This window comes from Microcaecilia unicolor, chromosome 9 (assembly GCF_901765095.1).
Source record: "Microcaecilia unicolor chromosome 9, aMicUni1.1, whole genome shotgun sequence".
Lineage (NCBI taxonomy): Eukaryota > Metazoa > Chordata > Amphibia > Gymnophiona > Siphonopidae > Microcaecilia > Microcaecilia unicolor.
The window spans coordinates 163,641,388-163,664,748 of NC_044039.1; the positions used below are offsets into that span (position 1 = coordinate 163,641,388).

A 23,361-nucleotide genomic window follows, 5' to 3' on the forward strand; every position below is an offset into this window, starting at 1 on the left:
GTCACAGCCTTGCAAATTTCTTCAATGGAGGTTGACCGCAAGTGGGCTGCAGATGTAGCCATGGCTCTGACACTGCTAACCCTAACATGACCCTCTAGGGTCAGCACAGCCTGGGCATTAAGTGAAAGAAATGCAATCTGCCAGCCAATTAGAGATTGTTATTTCCCCAGAGACACCCATCCTGTTGGGATCAAAAGAAACAAAATGTTGGGTGGTCTGTGACGACTGTTATTTCCCCGGAGACATCCATCCTGTTGGGATAAAAAGAAAATGTTGGGTGGTCTGCGACGCCTTATCTGCTCCACATAATAGACCAATGCTCGCTTGCAGTTTAAGGTGTGTAAGCTGCTCTCACCAGATGGGCATGAGGTCGGGGAAAGAATGTTGGTAAGACAATTGACTGGTTCAGATGGAACTCCAACACAACCTCTGGTAGGAACTTTTAGGGTGTGTGCGGAGGACTACTCTGTTGTGATGAAACTTAGTATAAGGTGCATCCACTACTACAGCCTGAAGCTCACTATCCCTATGAGCCGAAGTAACAGACACCAAGAAAATGACCTTCCAGGTCAAGTACTTCAGATGGCAGGAATTCAGTGGCTCAAAAGGAGCTTTCAACGGCTGAGTGACACCAATATTGAGGTCCCATGACACAGGAGGTGGTTTGACAGGGGGCATTGACAAAAGCAAACCTCTCATGAAGTGAACAACTAGAGGCTGTCCAGAGATGGGCTTACCCTCTACATGGCGATAAGCATTAATTGCCCCAAGATGAACCCTTACAGAGTTGATCTTGAGACCAGACTCGGAGATATGTAGAAGGTATTCAAGAAGGGTCTGTGTAGGACAGGAAATAAGCTCTAGGGCCTTGCCCTCACACCAGATGGCAAACCTCCTCCATTTTAAAGAATTATACCTCTTAGTGGAATCTTTCCTGGAAGCCAGCAAGACCCAGAAGACACCCTCTGACAGATCCAAAGGAAATATTCTAGGCTCTCAACATCCAGGCTGTGAGGAACAGAGACTGAAGGTTGGGATGCAAAAGAGATCCCCCGTTCTGCAAGATGAGGGTCGGAAAACACTCCAATCTCCACGGTTCTTCAGAGGATAACTCCAGAAGAAAAGGGAACCAGATCCATCATGGCCAGTAAGATGCGATCAAGATCATGGTCTTGCTTGAGTTTTAGCAAAGTCTTCTCCACGAGAGGTATGGGAGGATACACATACAGAAGACCTGTCCCTCAATGCAGGAGGAAGGCATCTGACACTAGTCTGTTGTGAGCTTGCAGTCTAGAACAGAACTGAGGGACTTTGTGATTCAATTGAGTGGCAAAGACATCCACTGAGGGGTGCCCCACATTTGGAAGATCTTGCAGACAACGCCCATGTTGAGAGACAACTCATGTGGTTGCATAACTGTGCTCATTTTGTCAGCCAGACTATTGTGTTTTCCCGCCAAATAAGTGGCCCACAGGAACATGCTGTGTTAGCGAGCCCAGTGCCACATCCGGACAGCCTCCTGACACAGAGGGCGTGATCCGGTGCTCCCTTGCTTGTTGGTGTAATACATTGCAACCTGGTTGCCTGTTTGAATGAGCACAATTTGGTTGGACAGTCGATCTCTGAAAGCCTTTAGAGCATTCCAAATTGCCTGGAGCTCCAGACGATTGATCTGAAGACCTGTTTCCTGGAGGGACCAGGCTCCTTTTAATGTGAAGCCCATCTATATGAGCTCCCCAACCTAGGAGAGATGCATCAGTCGTCATAACTTTTTGAGGCTGGGGAATTTGGAATGGTAGTCCCAGTCAAACTGGATCGAATGGTCCACCAGAGGAGAGAGTGAACAAGCTCTGGAGATACTTGGATGACATCTGCTAGATCTCAGACATCGAGAAGCTAGGGTCCACTGAGCAGATCTAATGTGAAGGCGTGCTATGGGTGTCACAAACTGTGGAAGCCATGTGGTCCAGCAACCTCAACATCTACCAAGCTGTGACCTGTTGCAAGGCTTGAACCTGAGAAACCGGAGTGACAAAAGTGTCCACTCTCAGTCTTGTGAGGAAGGTGCAAACCTGCTGTGATTCAAACTGGGCTCTAATGAATTCCAATTGTTGAGCAGGGCGAAGATGGGACTTGGTGTAGTTTATAACGAAACCTAGTAGGCAATACATGGTACTGGTAGTAATGCATTCCCAGTCGAAATTGGAGATACTTCCGGTGGGCTGGAAGTATCGGGATATGAGTATAAGCATCCTTGAAATCCGAAGTATTGGAGTATCAGTATATGCATCTTTCAAATCCAGAGAGCATAGCCAATCGTTTTTCTGAATCATTGGTAGAAGGGTGCCCCGGGAAACCATCCTGAGCTTTTCTTTGACCATTAATTTGTTGAAGGCCCTTAGGTCTAGGATGGGATGCATCCCACCCTGTCTTCTTCTGAATGTGCAAGTAACTGGAATAGAATCCCAGCCATCCTTCCCCTGGTGGAACGGGCTCGACTGCATCGGCATTTAGAAGTGTGGAGAGTTCCTCTGCAAGTACCTGCTCATGCTGAGAGCTTAAGTAGTAAGCTCTCAGTGGGCAATTTGTTGGTTTTTGAAGCCAATTGAGGGCGTAACCGAGGTGAATAATTTGAAGAACTCACCGGTCAGAGGTTAGAAGTGGACACCATTTGCAGAAAAACTTCAACTTCCCACGACCGGCAAGTTGTCCGGGACGAGCACTTTTACAGCGGCTATGCTCAGCTGGAGCCAGTCAAAATCTTGTCCCTTGCTTTGACTGGGGAGCAAGCAAAGGCCTTAGTCACATGCTGGGGTCGAGCCTGAACAGGCTGGCGAGAAGTGGTGGTTTATGTACATCTCTGCAAATAGTAGGCACCCCTCCTCGATTTGCCAGAAGACCTCCTAGATGAGGAGGCTGGTGCAGAAGGTGCCTGGTGAGAAACAGAAGAGATGGCCTCCTCAACCTTCTCTCCAAAAAGGTATCCCCCGGCATGAGGCATCCACCAACCTCTGCTGAACCGATTGTTCGAAGTCAGAAACACGAAGGGGGGGGGGGGGGGGGGGGTGCTGGGACTGCCAGATGTGAAACAAATATAATCAATCGTGCACATTATCCTCCAGATTCTATATATGGCACCCAAATTTGGGTGCCTATATTTGGGTGAGATGCTGAGCTGTGCATGCAACTTAATTAGATAAGCCATTAACAAGCAATAACAGGACACTAACCACCAACTGATGTTAACTGGCACCAATTAGGATTTGCGCACATATCTGGCTGCATGCTATTCTTTAACACGTGGCACACAAATCCCATCATGTGCAGCTCAAAAAGAGGTGTGAGCATGGGGGGCATGGGTGTGTCAGGGGCACTCCAAAAAGTTGCATGAGTTATTGACAAAATACTGGGTTTCAGAAGACTTAAGTCTGGCATCCAAAGTAAAACACAGGAATCGGTTCTAAATGCAATCCTATAACGGGCGTGCCCCCTTTATAGAACTCTGCTTAGCGCTGGTCTTTTCTATCACCCATTTTTGAGTGCCATTTATAGAATCCAGCCCTATGTCATTTAGAAGATTGAAAAGCACCCCAAAGCATCTTAATTACTTACTACTTGCTCAGAGAACGGCCATACCCTCAAGCTTTAAAGTAATGTCCTACTGAAGCTTCTGGGAAAGGATTTATAGCCAAAACCTCCACAGTACTAATCAGTTACTGTTATGACTCTGTTAGAATTCTGCTAGTCAGGCAGGGGAATGCTTGGAACCGCTCCTGATTGGCTGCCAGGGGCTGAGCTGATGTCAGCCTGATCTACTGTCAGTCTGATCTACTTAAGCTTACCTTTCCCTACAACCCCTGCTTTGGCGTTACTCCAATTCTTCTGAAGCCTTACCTTTGCTCTGTCTGAGCTATCAGCTCTGTGCTTGCGTGGAGTTTGTCTACTCCTTTCCTTGCTTGCAGTTTCTGTTGCTCTGTCTGTCTGTCTCTGTCTGCCGGCTGCTGCCTGCGTGTGTCTAATTGCCTCTCTACACTACACCTGGGATTCTCTCTCTGTTTGGTTGTGATGCTGTGTGGTGAGTTCCTTCCTCATCCTGTTCCAGTTTGTTTGTTATGCTTCCCCTTCCTTCGAAGTTCCCTTTGTGCTGTGTTTGTTTTCTGCTTTGCAGGTCCTGCTCTTTTAGCAGACTCGGGACCCTTTGTTTCTCTCCGTGGGGGTTGTTTGTTTGCTCTTTCATTGTTCTCCCGATTAACCCGTTGTCTGCAGTGTTCCCTGCCTCTAGTTGCTGTGGGTGTGTTGAGCTTGGTTAACCCTTTGCCTGCAGAGTTTCTCTGCTTCTGGCAGTTGTCTGTCTACTGCAGTCTTCCCTTTGGACTGTTTCAGTCCTTTCTTTGCTGTAACTACCTCTTGTATTACAGAGCACTGTCCCTTTCTGTGCTGGGTGTGTGTTAGGCTCCGCACTCCATTTTGCAGACTTTTCCCTTCCCTGTCTGCTGAGGGTCTCTGCCTACAGTAACTTTATTATGCAGCCCCTCACTTTCTTTGTGTGTGTTGGGGTACTGCTTGATGTGTTTCTGTGTATGCTTTCCTTTCTCCTTGATTGCCAGCACCGAGGATGTTGCTGATGCTCCGGACCCCGTGGGGAACCCCTCATTTAGTCTCTTTCTCCCCTCCCTACGTATGTCGGTTCCGGTTCGGCCGTGAAGCCCGCATGCTTGAATTCTGAGTAAACGGGTTCCCGATAGGGCAATCAGGCCTATCTTCCCTTTTTCTGGAGGTGCAAGTTGGTTGCTGCGTGTGTGTATAGGGCTTGGTAGCTGGGGTAGTGTGTAGTACCTGCTCGGCCCACCCTCAGCCTAACACCTATACTAGGCCTCGGCCTGGGCTCAAGGGCTCACAACCAAACTAACAGTTACCTACAGTATCAAGCATATTTTATGCTGCAAATAGAGAATGAGACATTTATATGATGGGTACGAGGGTCACATTTTTAGTGGAGGACTTACTTAGGGAACATAGAAAGCTTATTAAATTCTCAGAATTACAGCAACAGGCCCCTGTGAGACTGGGAAACCAGTATGCATATCAGCAGTTATTGCACTACATTAATTTAATAGAAAAGGGTTGTTAATTCCAAGTACGGGAGTAAATTGTGAGGTGTTTTTTTTTTTTTTTGCTTTCTTTTAGAAACATATTCCCTAAGAGGTATGTCAATCTCCAGGTTCCACAATCTCTGCAAGTAGTTAGCCCAAACAGAGATTACAGCAAGCTAGTGAAGCACTGGAGGAAAGACTGTGGTCATCTGCTAGGCAAAATCAATGTTAAGAAATTGGTTGCACACATACCAACAGTGGTACACAGCATAAAACTGCAGGAATGTCAATTTAGGATCCAATGGACTATGCCCTACTATTGGTATTGGTGGAAAAAGTTTTATGCTCTACTAGTGATGGAATGGCAGAGAACAAGATGCACCCCTAAACATAAGAAAAGATTTTTAATGAAATGGGAACCTTATCTACAAAATGCTCTCCTCAAGGGCAAGAGGTTTAATATTAATAGCCTGGGAGAGAACAAGAAAGTGAAGAGATCCCCAGTTCCACTGGGGAATACCTAGGAGGATTAGAGTGAGCAGGTAGGAAAAGGAGCTAAAGGGTGAGAGGGTGAGAATGAAAGACATATGAGTAGAAGTGAACTCAAGTGTGCAGAGCTACAAGAATCAACATTCTCCATGCGCCAAATCCTGATATAGCTCAAGGAAGTGGAGCAGCGACGCGAGCAGAGCATGGTGGAAATAACCCAAGAAGAGTAACCCTTCTTCAACAAGCGTGCCCGTTCAAGAGCCATGCTATAAGACAAAATCAAACCGGGTCCGGATGAAGGATTGGCCCCTGGACCAGAAGACCGACTTGGTCGGGAAACCGGAGCAGGGGAGCCGCCTGAAGACGTCACAGATCCGGGTACCTCAGTCTGCGAGGCCAGTCTGGAGCCACCAAAATCACCGGACCCCCATGTGCTTCAATCCTTTGAATGAGTCGCCCTAGAAGAGGCCACGGAGGGAATGCGTAAAGAAGACCCTGAGGCCATAGCTGGAGAAGCACATCTATGCCCTCTGCCTTGACATCCTTTCTGCGACTGAAGAAGCGGGGTACCTTTGCATTGAGACCTGTGGTGAACAGGGCAATGAGTGGAACACCCCCATCGATCTGTTATCAACCGAAACGCCTGTTGGCTGAGAGACCACTCCCCCGGATAGAGTGTGCAGACTGAGAAAGTCCGCCTGGACATTCTCCACCCCTGCTACATGAGAGGCTGAGCCACCAAGTAACCCTCAGCACAGGTCATCAGCTTCGCCGCCTCTTGCTGCAAGAGGCAACTTTTCATCCCTCCCTGACGACTGACATGAGCCACGGCCATTGCGTTGTCTGACAGAAGCCGAACAGCAGCTCCTCTGAGAACTACCACAAATGCCTCCAGAGCCAGCCGAATCACCCTTGTTTCCAACAAGTTGATCGACAGGGAGGTCTCTGGGGTGGACCACAGACCCTGAGCAACCTGACCCATGCAGTGGGCTCCCCAGCCCCGAAGGCTGGCATCTCTTGTCACTACTATCCACTGGGGGGCCTCCAGCGGCATTCCCTTGGTCAAGTTACTCAGTCGGAGCCACCAGCGAAGACTTCCACATTCCTCGGTTCACTGAGGCAGCCTCTTCCATAGAGAATCCAACTGTGGAGACCACCTGGACAAAAGGGAGGCTTAAAGAGTTCTCATGTGCGCACGGGCCCAAGGGACCACTTCTATGGATGCCGACATGGATCCCAGCACAGGGAGCCGTCTGACGAATGAAGCTCTGGATCTGGGCATGCAACTTGAAAAGCCTGTTTGGTGACAGGAATATCTGACCTTGAGCTGTATCAAACAACACCCCCAAATACTCCAGGGACTGAGAGGGAGACAAACGACTCTTGGCGAAGTTGATAACCCAGCCCAGGGACTGGAGGAACTGAACTACCCGAGCTGTGACTTCTACACTCTCTTAATATGATTTCGCCCGAATAAGCCAGTCATCCAGGTAAGGATGAACCAAAATGCCCTCTTTCTGAGAGCAGCGACCACTACTACCATCACCTTGGTGAAAGTGTGAGAAGCTGTAGCCAGGTCAAAGAGGAGTGCTTGAAACTGAAAATGATGACCCAGCACTGCAAACCGAAGAAACTGCTGGCGATGGGGCCTGATAGGAATGTGGAGATACGCTTCCATGAGATCTAACGCCGTCAGAAACGCCCCTGTCCTGATGGCGACTATAACTGACCGAAGGGTTTCCATCCTGAAGCTGGACACCTTGAGGGAACAATTGACCGCCTTGAGATCCAATATGGGCCGAAAGGAACCTTCTTTCTTCGGAACCACAAACCAAATTGAGTAACGGCCCTGCCTGATTTCTGAGGATGGAACGGGACAAATAGCCTGAAGGTCTAACAGCCTGAGAAGGGTATCTCGTACCATGCTTATCTCACGGCTAGATCGACAGGGGGATTCTACAAAGGCGTCTGCTAGGAGCTGAGCAAATTCCAAGGCATTTCCGTCTCGAAGAACCCACCCAGGGCGAAAACGCTGAAAATCACACCCCCTGCCCCTAAAGCCAGATGTGCCCTGGCCAACCACTCTAGGCCTATCCTCAGGAAGACGAGGCACTTTAGTACCCTTAGGCTACAGACTAACTTATCCAACTCGTCCCCGAACAGAAAAGAACCCTGAAAGGGAAACTTACTTAACTTTGACTTGGAGGCAGCGTCTGCCGACCAACCTCTCAACCAAAGAGTTTGATGAGCCGCAACTCCTAAGGCCATGGATTTGGAGGAGGCTCTCAACAAATCGTACAAAGAATCAGCTAAAAAAGCCGAGCCCATCTCAATCTTGGTTACCTCCGTATCTATTGGAGACAAGTCGTCCGAATCCCTGTCTAAGACTCGCTCAGCCCAGCGGAAACAGGCTCTAGCTACTAAGGAACTGCAAATAGCCGCTTGAACCGCTAAGGAAGAAACATCAAAGCTACTCTTCAAAAAAGCCTCCACCCAACAATCCTGTACATCCCTAAGCGCTGTACCTCCATCAACAGGAACTGTGTTACATTTAGTGACCGCTGAGACCACCGCATCTACTACTGGAACCTTAAGCAGGAATTTGTCCTCCTCTGGGATAGGAAAAAGACGCACCATGGACCTGGCTAAACGAAAAGGAGAATCTGGGGCATCCCACTTCGCCTGGATGATGTCCCTGATATCCTTGTGCATAGGGAACGTCTTCCCTGAGAGCTTAATGCTCTTGACTAAGATCCACCATATGCACCTCAGTAACTGCAGACTGCTGATCCTAAAAATGCAGGGTAGAAGATACTAAGGATATTAACTCTTGAAGATCTTCTTTGTGAAATATCCGCACCACCGAGGGATCCTCACACACGGGTATGGAATACCTGGATTAGAAGAGAGCTGATCCTCTAACTGCTGAGGTTCTAAACCTTCCCCCCCTCCTCCAAGGAAGCCATATCCAAATCTGACTCAGAAAGGAGCTCCTCTGGGCAATTCCAAGACCCCCAGGCTCTCTTAGGAGGAAGAAAAGGACCAGGCAGGCCACCCCTAGCAGGGATAGGAGAAGAAGCCTCAGCACCAGATTTTTTCAACAAAAACGCTTGGTACATTTGCAATACAAATTCGGGAGGGAAACCCTCCTGCTGCATCAACAGAATCTGAGTCCCTGCACCAGCAGAGCTCTCCTGTTGCCCAGAACGAACCAGGCTATCCTTGTCTGCAAGAGCAGAACCACCCGACAAAATGGCAGCTTTACCCGCCGAAGAATCAGTGCTGACAGACTCTGACACAGGGACCAACAGGGCTGAGGGAGCCGCGCTTGACTGCACCGGAGGGGAAGGAACCACCAACTTTAAAGCTGTGCAGTAATTACAAGCGCCGGAGGAGCCTACCCCCCAACGCTGACAAACTAAACACCTACGGAGCTTCTCCGCAATCGCGGTCAGCTGTAGCGTCTTTTATTTATTTTTTTAACAATGCGCCTTACACACCAAACAAAGCCAGAAATTCTAGGCTGCCCTGAGAAGCAACGAAGCTGCTCTGCTCGTTCGCGCTGTAGGGCTAAAGGCTGCTATTTTTTTTTTTTTTAACTCACACGGTGGCTGCCTCTCCCTAAGCTGAAGCACCCTTCCTCCGAAGGGGTAAAGCTCTACCCTGCTGAAAGAAGCAGCCAAAGTCAGCGGGAGCACAGGAGGGAGGGAAGGGACCCGGTACCCCCGAGTTTACACCCCAGAGTGCAAGAGATGCGGTGCCCAGAAGAAAATCCTTTTTTTTTTTTTTTTTTTTTTTTTTACAGCAAAAAGAGGACACCTAAAGGCTCACCTCCTTCCACCTGCTGGAGACTGAGATTAATGAAGCTAGGGTCATGTGGCCAGGGCTCCTATTGGCTCCTAGAGTCAGAACTTCTCAGTCTCCAATCCTGGACTGGTCTGGAGGGACGCTAAGGAATGGTGGTCTACAGTATTGAAGACTTTGGGATATATGTCAAAACTATCACCCTCTTAATGATTTGCTAGCCCAGAGGCTGGTGACAGCAGATAAAGACCTACACTGGATGTCTTGATGGTCAGGTGATAGCTACAGCTCCAATTACCTAGATGTGTCAATATTAGGAACTTTCCTATCCTGAGTATCCTTCCATTTCCCACAGGCTTCCCAGGTTTTTAGAAACATCATCAATCTGGCTCTGCGCATAACTGTAAGTTTAGACATTAAGTCTACCTGATGATCTGTTTAAGCTATTGAGATACCATTACTGTGAATACCAGCAAACAACACAACTGTACAGCGTTTTGCATTTTAAATTAATTAAAAAAAAAAATCAAGCAATCTAAGAACAGACCACCTTCTCTTCTAGTAATCTACAAAAGAGGTTATCCAATCACAAGAGGTTTAAGTTTATTAAAATGTGATAAACTGCTAAATACAAATAGATCAAAGCAGCTTACAAAACAATAAATCATATAGAAAAGAACTCCATTCATTAGATAAGAAAGACCTAATCATACACACACAATACCTTCCCAATCTCCCCCCCCCCCCTAAAAACAATCACAAACTCCATATCTCAACCCAGGAACGCACTACCAAAAGCCGTTAAAAAACATATGACCACCTAAACTTCAGGAAATCACTAAAAACTAACCTATTCAAAAGGCACACCCTAATGACCCAACTTAAATGCTTGAACTCTGCTACACAAGGAAACTAAAGCTAGTAATGGACATAATGCAACTCTTCCTCTCTATGATTCCCAAATGTGTCTAACACATGAACCTTATTCTAACATAACACCACTTTGTATTTGTTCTTTACCAGCTGGTGAACACCTTACGGTACTATATGTAAGCCACCTTGAGCCTGCAAATAGGTGGGAAAATGTGGGATACAAATGTAACAAATACATAAATAAATTAAGCAATATCATACAAGACAAATCTGTGGCACCTAATCATTACGCAGTTAACCCAAAAGTTTGCACAAAGTGGAATGTTTTCAAAGCAACTTTAAACCATTGCAATGAAGCCTCTTTCCTAATATAAGAAGAAAGGTGGTTCCACAGATACGGGCCCAACCAAAAAAAAAAAGACACTTTCCCTAGTAATAGCCCTACGGCCACAACCACAGTCACAATTTGTATACAATTTTCATCCACCAATGGGACATTTGCCCATCACTCTTTTAAAAGAAATGATGGGCAAAGGTCTAAGGAACAATGTGTCAAGGAGAGTCTTGATAACACTGAGGAAACTGTGGATGCTGAAACACACGAAAAGAATTCCAGTCTGTCTAATGGATATTCGGGGACTGAATCTTCTAAAGATAACGCCATCGAATAAAGGAAGTCTGAATTGTCTTAACTTTGTTAGTAAAATATAAAGATCCAGATCAGCAGATGGCAAAGTGGGTAACACTGGTAGAAGTAACAGCTGAGGAAGAAGAGATTTCTTGCTAACTTTAAAAACAACAACAACAACAACAACACATATACACACACACACACAACTCTTTGGTCCAGCTTATCAGAACCTATTAAGACTAGAAAGGTTAAGGGGTTTTTTTGTTTGTTTTTTATTTACCTCCAATTTATATAGCTGATGTGAGTTTTTCCAAGCAAACTTGATCTGACAATCCCCTGATTTCATTCAGACACGTAGTAATTTACGATAGGCTCTTTTTAGTTCTTATAATCATTTCAAAAACCAAGGAAAAGAGTCAAATCGAGACTGTTTCCTAACAGACAACAGCACTAGATTATCCAAAGTAATTGATATTAGATGGTTCCAATTTTATAACATTATCCCTTTTTGTGTACTGTGCTTTTGCAAGGGAACTAGCCTTTATTTTGTTCAATTATCACCTTGTCACAGTCATACTATCTAAGCCTAACGTTTAGGGCCATTAACATGAACAGCACCTCTTGTTTGAGGGCTAGGCAGTCCTGTTTATCCAGCTGCAATAGGCCCCCCCTTGATTACAAAAAAAGGAGTATGCCTCAGGGCAACAAACGAGGATCTTGCATGACGATTAGTTGTCAACCTATCTTGTACCCAGGGCCACTTAGTGCACAGTTAGGAGAAATTACTAGAGGACACCTAGCTTACAGCTGAAGTAGCAGAAAGAAGACGACCTAGATAATTGTGTAGCAGGCTTGGTGGTATACATGGCAGTTAGATAGCAGCAAGGCCTGGGTCTGGGTTAGGATTATATTTGGTTAACAAACATAGCTTATTTCAATGCTTGCCTACTTTTTGGTTTTAAAGGGGATTAAGAGGTCAAAAGCTATGTTAGCATCAACAGGTTCTCAGAGTTCCTTGCTGTTCGTTAGGTGCCCAATATATGCCTATTCTGTTAAGTAATACACCTTAAGTATAATAAAAGGAAACCAAAGTACAGAATATTTTTAAAATTGCAAAAAACATCAAACTCAGAAAATAAATAGCAATACATTTTAAAATCCAACTACAGATGGGGGAGTTACATTTGTTAAACGGTTGAAGACTATAGCTATCATCCTTTCCATGTGGCAACTGTATGGCTGAACAAGTTGATGTAGAGAGCATTGTAGGATGTGTTTCTTTTGCATTTATGTTCATCAATATGTTGGAAAGCAGTTGCTCCTGGGGGGCTATCAGAGTACAAGACCCTGGGAGCCAATGAGTTATGGTCATTGAGATATTAATGGGGGACAGGCATACATAAATAAAAATGTTGATGATAGATCTCTACAGAGATGTATGTGCTTGACGGAAATAGATGCGATTGTAACTGAAGCATAATATTATGTCTGTTATATTGGATTGTCATCAATAAAAATTGTTGAAACATAAAATCCAACTACAGGTTCATTTGTGAATTATTCCATAATATTCTCTGCTAGAAACCACCAATACTTTGTTTCTCAAGCTTTTAAGAAGTAAACTCCTGTTTTATCAAAATGAATCTACAAAAAAAAGGAAGAAAAAGTTTTACTACATATAATAGCCAACAAAACCAGCAAAAAGTCATTTTTAGAAATATAAGACTTACCTGGCTCTAACTTGATAATTTTTACTGCAGCCAGCTCTCCCGAGTGTAGGTTTCTGGCCTAAAATAAAACAAATTATTTATTACACAAAATACAAAAATTTAAAATTGTTCCCTAAGCACATTAGTAGAAAATCTATGTTCTATTGCTAGTAACGTATAACCTATTAAACCAAATGTTGTGAATAAAGGAAAATAGCTCAGGTTTCAATGTATAGCACCCTAAATCCAGTTAAGGGTTTTAAATTAGGAGAAATTAAGTAAGATAGTAGAATTTCAGCTATGTATGTGTAAAATGAGCCATCATAAAGCGCGACTGATTTTTTTTTCTCTTAGTATTTAGTTTAAGTGCACTCACAGAACATACAGCATCTCACATCTTGAGTACTGACTCAGACCCAAGTTAGATTAGCAGTGTTAACAAGGTGACTCTATGAACTATATAATAGCAATTGTGTTTATTTTATCTTGATATAATGGGCTAAGCCCACGTCACAGTGGACAGCTGTGTATATCACTAAATTGAAAATCAGAAGTGACAAATGGATCAAAGAAAATAAGCTGAGAGTCAAGCAGTCTGATACATGCCATCAGCTGTTTTTCCTTTTTCAGAACTAAATATTCTCTTATGACCTGTTCTCAAGAAGTACTCAAACACGATCAAGGGACATATCATGAAGTAAGATGAGAAGTCAAACTGGGTCAAATATTTTTCCCTTTCAGATGATATATTTCATTAATACATTTGAAGGGATCAGAGTAACTTCTAAAAGTACTTCAAGTAGGCAGACTTGCATCACCATTTGCTTCTATGATATTAATTTCACAAAATGCTCACTGTTCTTTCTAATTCTAGTACGCGTATAGCATCCACTAGAGGCGCAACATTTATTTTGGCAGGCTCCAGTTTTGTGAAATAGCTTGCCTACTGAGTTACGTATGGAGGTTTCTCAGAAACAATTTAAGGGGAGGTTGAAAGCTTTTCTTTTTCAGAAAGCTTTTGGGAACACTTAAGGGATTGCTAAGAGTATGAAAGGTTGATTTTCTATTTTTGTGGTGTATGTGCTTTTCTATCCTTTTATTTGCGTTCCTTTTCTGTCTTATTTTCTTTGTATTTTTTATTGTAAAACCACCTTGATTTTTAGAAGGTGGTATATTTAATTTTTATAAACTATTATACTATTGGAAAATAAAGTACTTTTAAGTAATACAACCTATATTCTTCATAATATCAGACTATTCCATAGCTCTATAATTTGCCCTTTTAGGCATATTTTACCACAGCAATAATGTCCATTGAGGAGACTGCTCCATCTGTCTTGTACATTCCCCCAACCCCCCTCCCATATATAGTCCCTGTCACCCTAACAAGACACATTTTACCATGCATTTTCATAGCCAGTCCCCAAACAGATATGCATACGCTTGCAAATGGAGTGTGCACTTTTGACTTGTTTTGAATTCATTTCTTAGTCAGGCTAATAGTACAAAGTTAGGGTTCAATCTCAGAGATCTCAACGAGATACAAAAACAGTAAAAACATAAGCACAGTATTACATTACAATACCCCCCCCCCCCCCCGAGCAAAATCTGCAAGCACATTTTATGCCACCTGTCCCACATAATTCCAATATTTACTTAAATCTTTTTATATTGTATGATCATTCTTACCAAGTACTGTCAGGGGCACACTGAAGTATCTTATAACCACAACAAAAGATGGCATGGCTACGATCTATAAAGGCACAATTCCAGGGTTAGGTGCACAGTCCCTACCATTTTGGTAATCTACCACTAGTATTAGATTTGTTTCTGTAGTTGTAAAACACAAAAGTTTCCATATTAAAAAAAGAAGTCTGCATGAGGTGTGGAAAGTATTAGCAAAGACGTTGGGGGGGGGGGGGGGGGGGGGGCTGCCCTTTTGTCTCTGATCAGATAGATATCTCTTAGAGGGAATGTCGATTTTGAGCCAGGGTTGGCAAATCCTGTCTATTACTTGGGAGAAAAAAGGATTTACGCTTTTAGCACACTTGTTGGGTGGAAAGGGTCAGTTAATCTCATTTGAAGAATTAAAAGCTAAAGTGGGGGGCCACATGGGGGAATAGATTTGCATATGCACAAATTAAGCATTATGTAATCTCTCTAGATAGTACACGATTGGGATGTAAGCTTGTCACACAGATAAGACCGTTTTTTGAGGAGACCTTAGGGATCTCTCTGTCTCAGGGCTTCATAAATCTTTGGAGAAGAGAGAACCCCCTAAAGATTACACAGATTTGAAGTTACATTGGGAAGAAAGCACAGGGGCTCACTTGGCAGATTGGGATGTAGAGGCCACTCTGTGGGGTTTTTTGGCCTTAACGCTAAATGAAAAACAGAGAATGTGGCTAGTGATACGCTGGGCATACATGACAAAGGCACAGCTGGCGCACATGGGGAGTTCAGGTGAGAAGGATTGTATTAAATGTGGACAAGCCCCTCACACATTTAATCTTGCTTTTTGGCTGTGTTCAAATATCTGTGATTTTTGGTTACAAGTTAAGCGATTCTTGATTCAGTTGTTAGAGGTGAATATTCAAAGAACATTGGAACAATTTGTTCTAGATAAACCCAAAGCTAGATAAACCCAAAGCTTTTCTAATCTGTCTAAATTTGGTAGTTTAATGTGTCGAAAAAGTGTCTGGTAGCAAGAAAATGTATAATACAGTGTTGGACCTCACAGGAGGCGTCATCGTTCTGGTAATGGAGGAATCAGGTCCATTTGATGGTGACTTGGTAAGCAAGAGGTGTGAGGGGCTCCCCTAAATGTAAACAATGTTTTATACAAACTTGGAATCCCTATCTACAAAATCTGGTTTAGTTGATCCTTCACTCGACTGTTGAAGATATTGGAAGTTAATTATAAAGGAGAGGAGGAATGGGGGTGGGGAGGGGGGATTTCTGGGGGTGCAGGGGAGGAAGGAGTGGAGGAGTGGCCTAGTGGTTAGGTGGTGGCCTTTGGTCCTGGGGAACTGAGGAACTGAGTTTGACTCCCACTTCAATCACAGGCAGCTCCTTGTGACTCTGGGCAAGTCACTTAACCCTCCATTGCCCCATGTAAGCTGCATTGAGCCTGCCATGAGTGGGAAAGCACGGGGGTACAAATGTAACAAAAAAACAAAAAAATGCTCAGGTTGCAGTCTAGTACTCAATTTAGCTTCAGGCATCTGGGATGATATACCTAGTATACCTTAATTTAACTCTCTGTGTGTGTGTGTGGGGGGGGGGGGGGGCAGGGTCTATCAGAGTACAAGCATCTGGGTTACTATGGGTTGGTATGAATGAGGGATGGAGTGAGAGAGGTCAGTTGGGGGAGGAAGGGGGGTAAGGGTTGAGGGTTTAGGACTGCTCATATTGGAGTTAAGCAACTAATTGGGTCTGGGAGAAGGAGGTTATTTGTTGGTTTAGTTGATCCTTCACTTGACTGTTGAAGATATTGGAAGTTAATTATAAAGGAGAGGAGGAATGGGGGTGGGGAGGAAATATTACAGGCTGAGGGTGGTTATATCTTGTTATTGATATTTTGAATGCTTTGCTGCTTTGCTAATGATATGTCTTTGTTTCTGTATATAAATTTGTTGGTCATCAATAGAAATTTTTGAACCATAAAAAAGGGGGGGGGGGGAATGGTTAAAAACAACAGGCTGATGACGGTTATGCCATGTTATTGCTACTTTGTATGCTTTGCTGATGACATTCTTTTATTTTTGTATATGAATCCGGTCGTCATCAATAAAAATTGTTGAAACATAAAAAAAGAAGAAATTTTAGGTGGATGAGGGGAAGGTGTCCATAACCATTATGACCCTATACAGAGCAGTAATATACTTTCTATTACTATGTCCAAGAAACAGTATAGGAAAATTCTTGGAAGAACGAATCCAAAGCATGCAGCCTATCAACCCTTTCTAGAATCTTGCCATGCACTTGCATGGAGGCATCCCCAATCCCAAACTCTCTCATAACTCCTCAAAAGATTTTGAAAACTTACCACATCCCACAACTGCCCAAATCTCAAATCTTCTACCCAGCAAATCACCCACAGAAGAACTGAAAGTATAGATTACACCTAAAAGGTGACAGCATGCCAAATCTTTTTACATAGTGTCCACAAGACCTTCACGGGAAAAGCAAAGCTACTTACCCACAGCAGGTATTCTCTGACGACAGCAGGCCATATATTGTCACATGTGAGTAACGTGGTCCGCACTGCCCAGTCCAGAGCTTGAAAAAAAGCTTTAGAGAGCTTTAAAAGCGTGCACCATGCTCCTACTGCACACACGCGAGTGCCTTCCTGTCCGCCATAAGTGTGGGGCATCCGCAGTAGCATATTAAAGCATGCTACAAAAAGAAGACATCTCCAAGGGGAGGAGGGAGAGTATGTGAGTATATCTGCTTAAGATAAGTATCTTCATTTTCTCAGAGGACAAGCAGGCCAATAATTCTCACATGTGGGAAACCCTAGCTACCAGGCTCACCGAAAAACCACCACCATTGGTCAAAGGAACCTCAAAACAGTGAGGACAAAACACAGATTAACCTGAAACTATATACTGTGTGACAGTGCAGCCTGGAACAGAATAAAATGGGCCTAGGGGGTGGGGTGGAGTTGGATTCTACACCCCAAAACAAATTCTGCAGTACTGTCTTCCAAACTGACTGTCGCATCGGGTATCCTGCTTAAGACAGTAGTGAGATGTGTATGTGTGAACGGAAGACCACATGGCAGCCTTGTAAATTTCTTCAATGAAGGCTGACCTCAAGTGGACTACTGACACAGCCATAGCTCTGACATTATAAGCCTTGACATGACCCTCCAGGTTCAGCCCAGCTTGGGCATGACAAGGAAATACAATGTCAGCCAACTGGAAATGATGTGTTTCCCAATGGCAACTCCCATCCTGTTTGAGTCAAAAGAAGCAAAAAGCTGGATGGACTGTCTGTGGGGCCTAGTCCACTACAAGTGAAAGGCCAATGCTCGCTTGCAGTCCAAAGTGAGCAGTGAAATCTTGCAAGGATGGGCATAAGGTCTTGAAAAGAAAGTTGGCAAGACACAACTGGTTCAGATGGAACTCCGACACAACCTTTGGCAGGAACTTAGGGTACGTGCAGAGAACTACTCTGTTATGATGAAACTTCGTATAAAAGGTGTATTTACCCCTAAGGCCTGAAGCTGAAGTAACAGCCACCAAAAATATGACTTTCCAGCGGCTCAAAAGGAGCTTTCATCAGATGGATAAAAACAACATTCAGGTCCCATGACAAAGGTGGAGGTTTGACAGGGAGCTTTATCAAAAGCAAACCTCTCATGAAGCGAACTAGAGGCTGTCCAGAGATGGGCTTACTCTCTACACATTGATAATAAGCACTAACTGCACTGAGGTGAACCCTTACTGAGCTGGTCGAGACCAGACTCGGAAAAGTGTAGCAGGTATTCAAGCAGGGTCTGTGAAGAGCAGAAAATGGGATCTAGGGCCTTACCCTCACAGCAGATGGCAAACCTCCTCCATTTGAAAGAGTAACATCTCTTACTGGGATCTTTCCTGGAAGCCAACAAGAAACTGGAAAACACCCTCTGGAAGAAGCAAGGAAGCAAATTCTAAGTTCTCAACATCCAGGCTTTGAGGGCCAGAGATTGGAGGCTGGGATGTAGAGAAGATCCCTTGTTCTGGGAGGGTCAGAAATACTCCAATCTTCATGGTACTTTGGAGGATAATTCCTGGAGAGGGAACCAGATCTGCCGGGGCCAGTAGGGAGTGATCAGAATCAAGGTTCCATGGTCTTGCTTGAGTTTCAGTAAAGTCTTCTTCCATACTTCCCATGGGAGATACGCATACAGAAGACCTGTTGCCCAATGAAGGAGGAAGGCATCAGATGCTAATCTGTCTTGGGCTTGAAGCCTGGAACAGAACTGAGGAACATTGAGATTGAACTGAGTGGCAAAGAGATCCACTGAGGTGGGTGCCCCTCATACTCAGATCTCACAGGCAACGCCCAAGTTGAGTGAACACTTGTGCAGTTGCATGACCCTGGTCCGTCTGTCAGCCAGGCTGTTGGATTTGTCCACCAGGTTAAGTGGCCTTGAGAAGCATTCCATGCCAGATTGCTCAATGCCACATCCGGATAGCCTCCTGACACAGAGGGCGTGATCCAGTGCCCCCGTTTGTTGGCGTAGTACATCACAAACAGATTGTCCGTTTGAATGAGTACAATTTGGTTGATCAGCCAAACTTTAAAAGCCTTTAGAGCATTCCAAATTGTACAGAGCTCCAGAAAGTTGAGGTGAAGATCTGTTTCCTTGGCTGACCATGCACCTTGAGTGTGAAGCCCATCTAAGTGAGCTCCCCACTCCAGATGGGATGCATCTGTCGTCAGCACTTTTCTGTGCTGAGGAATTTGGAATGGGAGTCTGAGTCAAACTGAATCGAATTATGCAAAACAGATATTGAACCAACTCTGGAGACACTCAGATGAAACTCACTAGGTTCCCTGTGGCCTGACACCACTGGGAAGCTAGAGACCACTGGGCTGTTCTCATGTGAAGACATGCCATGGGTGTCGCATGGACGGTGGAGGCCATGTGGCCCAAGAACCACAACATCTGCCAAGTCATGACCTGCTGACTGGCTCAAACTTGAGTGCCGAGGGCAACTAGAGTTTCCACCCTCAGCACAGGGAGAAAAGCGCCCGCCCGCTGTGTATCTAGCAGGGCTCCACTGAACTCCAATTGCTGGACCAGGAGCAGGTGGGACTTGAGGGTAGTTTAAAACAAACCCTAGTAGCTCCAGCACCCAAATAGTCCTACGCATAGACTCCTGAGTATGACATGCTCTTCATCAACCAATCATCCAGATAGGGGAACACATGGAATCCCAAGCTGTGTAGCGATGCTGCGACTGTTGCAAGTCTCTCGATGAAAACCCTGGGAGCAGATGCAAGGGAAAAAGGCAATACGTGGTACTGGAAGTTCTGCATCTTCAGCCGATATCGGAGGTGTTCAAGAGCAATAGTTATTCTCTGTAGACAACATGAACAATCAAGTACACGCAAGCAAGTTGCACCATTGAATGGATAGCTATCTCAGAGCTAGTTCAAAGTTCTGAGCATGCACAGCCCTTTTCAGGCTCAATAAATTTTGGTTAGTTCATGGCTCAGGAAGCTGTTCCATTTTCAGTGAAGTGGAAGGGACTCCAAAGCTCAGGGCTGTTCCAGTTTCTAGATGAACTTTTCAGCATTGAGGAGCAAATTGCACCATGTCTGACTAAATATCGGTTCAAGCAGTAGTGTAAAATGAATGTATGAAGAGAAGACTTTCCATCAAAGTAGACTGCTTTAATGTAAAACTTTCCTATACTGCCTCTTGCGATCAAGCATATTGAGGCGGTGTACAATTTAAACAAAAGAAAGAAAGGCCAGTAACAAGACAGAATGGCACAGCAAAAAGAACACAAGATTCCATGAAGGGAGGGGTTGGAGAGAGGAAGTATGGGGGAGGGGAAAGGCACAGGCAACCAATCCCAGATAAGGAGGCTATTGCAAAGCTCAAGGAGGTTTAATAGACAGGAGACCAAGTGACATCAAAACAGTGAAACCCATTAGGTCAGTCTCAGAGTCCCCTTCTCCGTGCAGCCGTCATCGCCATACTCGCAAAACAAACCAAGCAAATCCACGAGCTGCTGCATCCACTTTGTCGCTCTTTATTGTTGGTAGCATTTGTATTTAACCTCACTTATATTTTCAAACATACCAACTTGTGCAGCATACAAATGTACACAGAGGAAGTAATGGAATAACTTTTCATAGGTAGAGTAGTAATTCGTTATAAATCGTAATCAGTATGTCATTTGGAGGGGCTAGTTATAGGGACACCCTAGCACGTTATATTCGTGCAGAGATTTTTTCCTGGTAAAAGGCCACTAAAACAGACATGTTATGAGAATCAGGTGCTCAACATTCAGAGTTTCTATCAATGACAGTTATACCCCACATTAAACATGAATCAGGTTGAAACCTGGGCACATTTTAAATCTTTTTTTTTTTCGTGCCTAGATCAAAAGAAAAAGATGGCATGTGGGAACTTGCTCCTTTTGTTTTGTGGATTGCAGAGGTATATTATAAAAATGCACTTGATATTTTTATAACTATTATTTAAAAGGCTGATATTGAATAATGAGAGCAGAGCAACCTTCATGCAGTCCAGTCAGTCTAAATGTGCCGACATTGTCCAGTTCAGCATTCCACCATTGTTTCATTACTGCTACCACGTATTACATATGGGCATTTGATTTAAACTTTGTTTTGTTTATCCAGACCATGGTTTGCTTTTTAAAACCACAGGTAAACCCTAAGGGAGGTTGAACAATTAGGTACAAACTGTGTTGTTTCTGGCTTTACTTGTTTTGGAATGCTTTGGGTCCTGCTAATCTGAACATCTGCTGTCTGGAATTTTGGAAGATAGAAATAAGGAAATAAAAATTAAATTTTGGATGTACTCTGTAGAAGAAGTTGTTTACTTTTGCAATATTATGGATGCCTATTCTAGTGTGTGCATGTGATAATCTTTGAATAACTGCCTATTACTTATGGCTATGATTTCTGAATATGTGGTATCATTAAAGGGCAAATTTTTAAATGCCCAGTTGGGTATATACGCTAATCTCAACTTTGTTAAATATTTCAGACATATCCATCTATTTGTTCCCATGATATAACTGAATTCTATTATTCTGTCTCACTGTATTTTCAAATATAAGCCAAACTGAACCAGACTGCTTGAGATAGTGTGTATTATAAGTGTTTAAAAAAAAAAAAAAAAAAAAAGTTTATCCTCCACATTTTAAGACACTGCCTACCTGCTGGATAGTGATGGCACAAGGAAAGCAAGTTTGGTCCAGTGAAGATTAACTCAAAATAATCTGTTCCTTAGCTGGGCCCTAGTATTACCATTTTGAAAATGGGACCATACTGTGCCTCTGTGGTAGGGCTGCACATTTAATGCATTAATAACATGGTTAACGTGCTAAATGCTTAACTAGCATTAAAATTTTTAAGCAGTTAACACATTCTTTGCCTCCCCATCCCCCAAATCCAGCTTTGCCCCAGCCTCTCCCCCTCCCACTGGCTTACTCATTTTAGATGGACTGGAGCTCGTGCGCCAATCTCACGCCTCTCTCTTCACCGTGGCTGTAGTGGAAGCAAGTGAAAGACAGGCACAGGGACGTTCCCCTCTGCATGCTGTCGCTGGCTCTGACAGACCCAGAAACAGTAAGAGTCAAACCCTCTGCAAGTGAGAAGACACGTCTTTTTTTCACTTTTTTTTTTTAATAGGATAGAATAGAAGAAGGTAAAGTCAACAATTTATCAGGTAGATATTAAGAGCACGACACAGATAACATCAGTTTACAATCAAACCAAGTCTGAAAATGCCCAGCTTAGCTCAAACAGCTCTCAAGGTAAGCCAACTGTACACAACTGCCCCTCCTCCAGAGGCACACAGATGCTATGTAACCAAATTGATTGGACTGTCACTGGTACAGAAGGTTCAAAAGACAATTCTAATAAAAGAACCTTAATACACCAGATTCACCAGAGTCACCAGATTCTATGTAACCAAATTGATTAGATTACGTCACTGGCACAGAAGGTTCAAAACAAAATTCTAATAAAAGCACCTTTAAGACAATTCCAGCATAAAAATATGAAATCAAAATGCAAGAGCAATTTTAAGTTATAGGCAATTTGTAAGGATGAAGACAGATATAGTAACTTTTTAGAGGTCAGACCCTCTGCAAGTGGAAAGACAGGTCTATTTTTTTTTTAATAGGATAGACTAGAAGGAGGTAATTCTGGCACAATGCTCAAAAAACAGGGTCAGCCGACCCCCTACTTGTCGCATAGAATAGGAAGCCAGCGCCCCATCACTAGGCAGCTCTCACAAGGGACAAAGGAAGGGACACTGGGCCCAAGCCTCACTTGACCCCTTGAAAGGAAGGCCACTGCTGGAAAGAGGACCTCTGAAAACCCAAAGCAGCCCAGCCACTGCTGAACACCACCCCGGCCTCTTTTAAATGGGGACATGCCCCGCTCGCACTGAGCACCAGCTTCAGCCAACCCTTAGGCAAATTCTGCCTCTTGAAATCCCCCAAATCCTTGACAAGCTTCTCTAGGTCCTCCCCAAACAGCAGCCAACTCCGGAAGGGGAGTTTGGTAAGCCGCCCAATGGCAAAGCCACAAGAGCAGCTGAGCTATCACGGCCAATGCCATCTGCACTGGAGATCCTAGAGTCCACCAAGTAAGCCAAGCCAGATTCCAAGGAGGGAAAAATCTGTCACCGGCTGATCATCCCCCAACATCGAGGCAGTCGCCTATTGGGCCCAGGTGAGATGAGCTATCGCTGCATAGGAGCTACAGATGGAGGCCTAGAGTGAGAGGGCTGAGACCTCTTCCAGCTTCCTGTCCTGCACATCCTTTAACACTATACTCTCCCCTCTACCAGCAGGTAGTCTTCTTAGTGACCACCACAAAGCATCCATCTTAGAGAGCTTTAACTTATCCAAGTAATCCTGAGGCACAGGGTACAGGCAAGACATAGCCTTTACCACCCCCAGAACAGCATCTGGAGTGGACCACTTAACCAAGATGAGCTCCTTTATGGCCTCGTGCACAGGAAAAGACAGAGCCGGTCTGCTGGTACTAGCCATTTTGG

General features: G+C 44.3%; 1 protein-coding gene across 1 annotated transcript in view; it reads right to left on the bottom strand.

The window, feature by feature from the left end:
- MAP4K5 (mitogen-activated protein kinase kinase kinase kinase 5) overlaps positions 1-23,361 on the bottom strand; it is a 354,391-nt gene that overhangs the window by 279,109 nt on the left and 51,921 nt on the right. Inside the window, exon 2 of the mRNA XM_030214063.1 lies at positions 12,621-12,678. Within this exon, the coding sequence (XP_030069923.1) occupies positions 12,621-12,678 (58 nt within the window). The remainder of the gene's footprint in view (positions 1-12,620; positions 12,679-23,361) is intronic.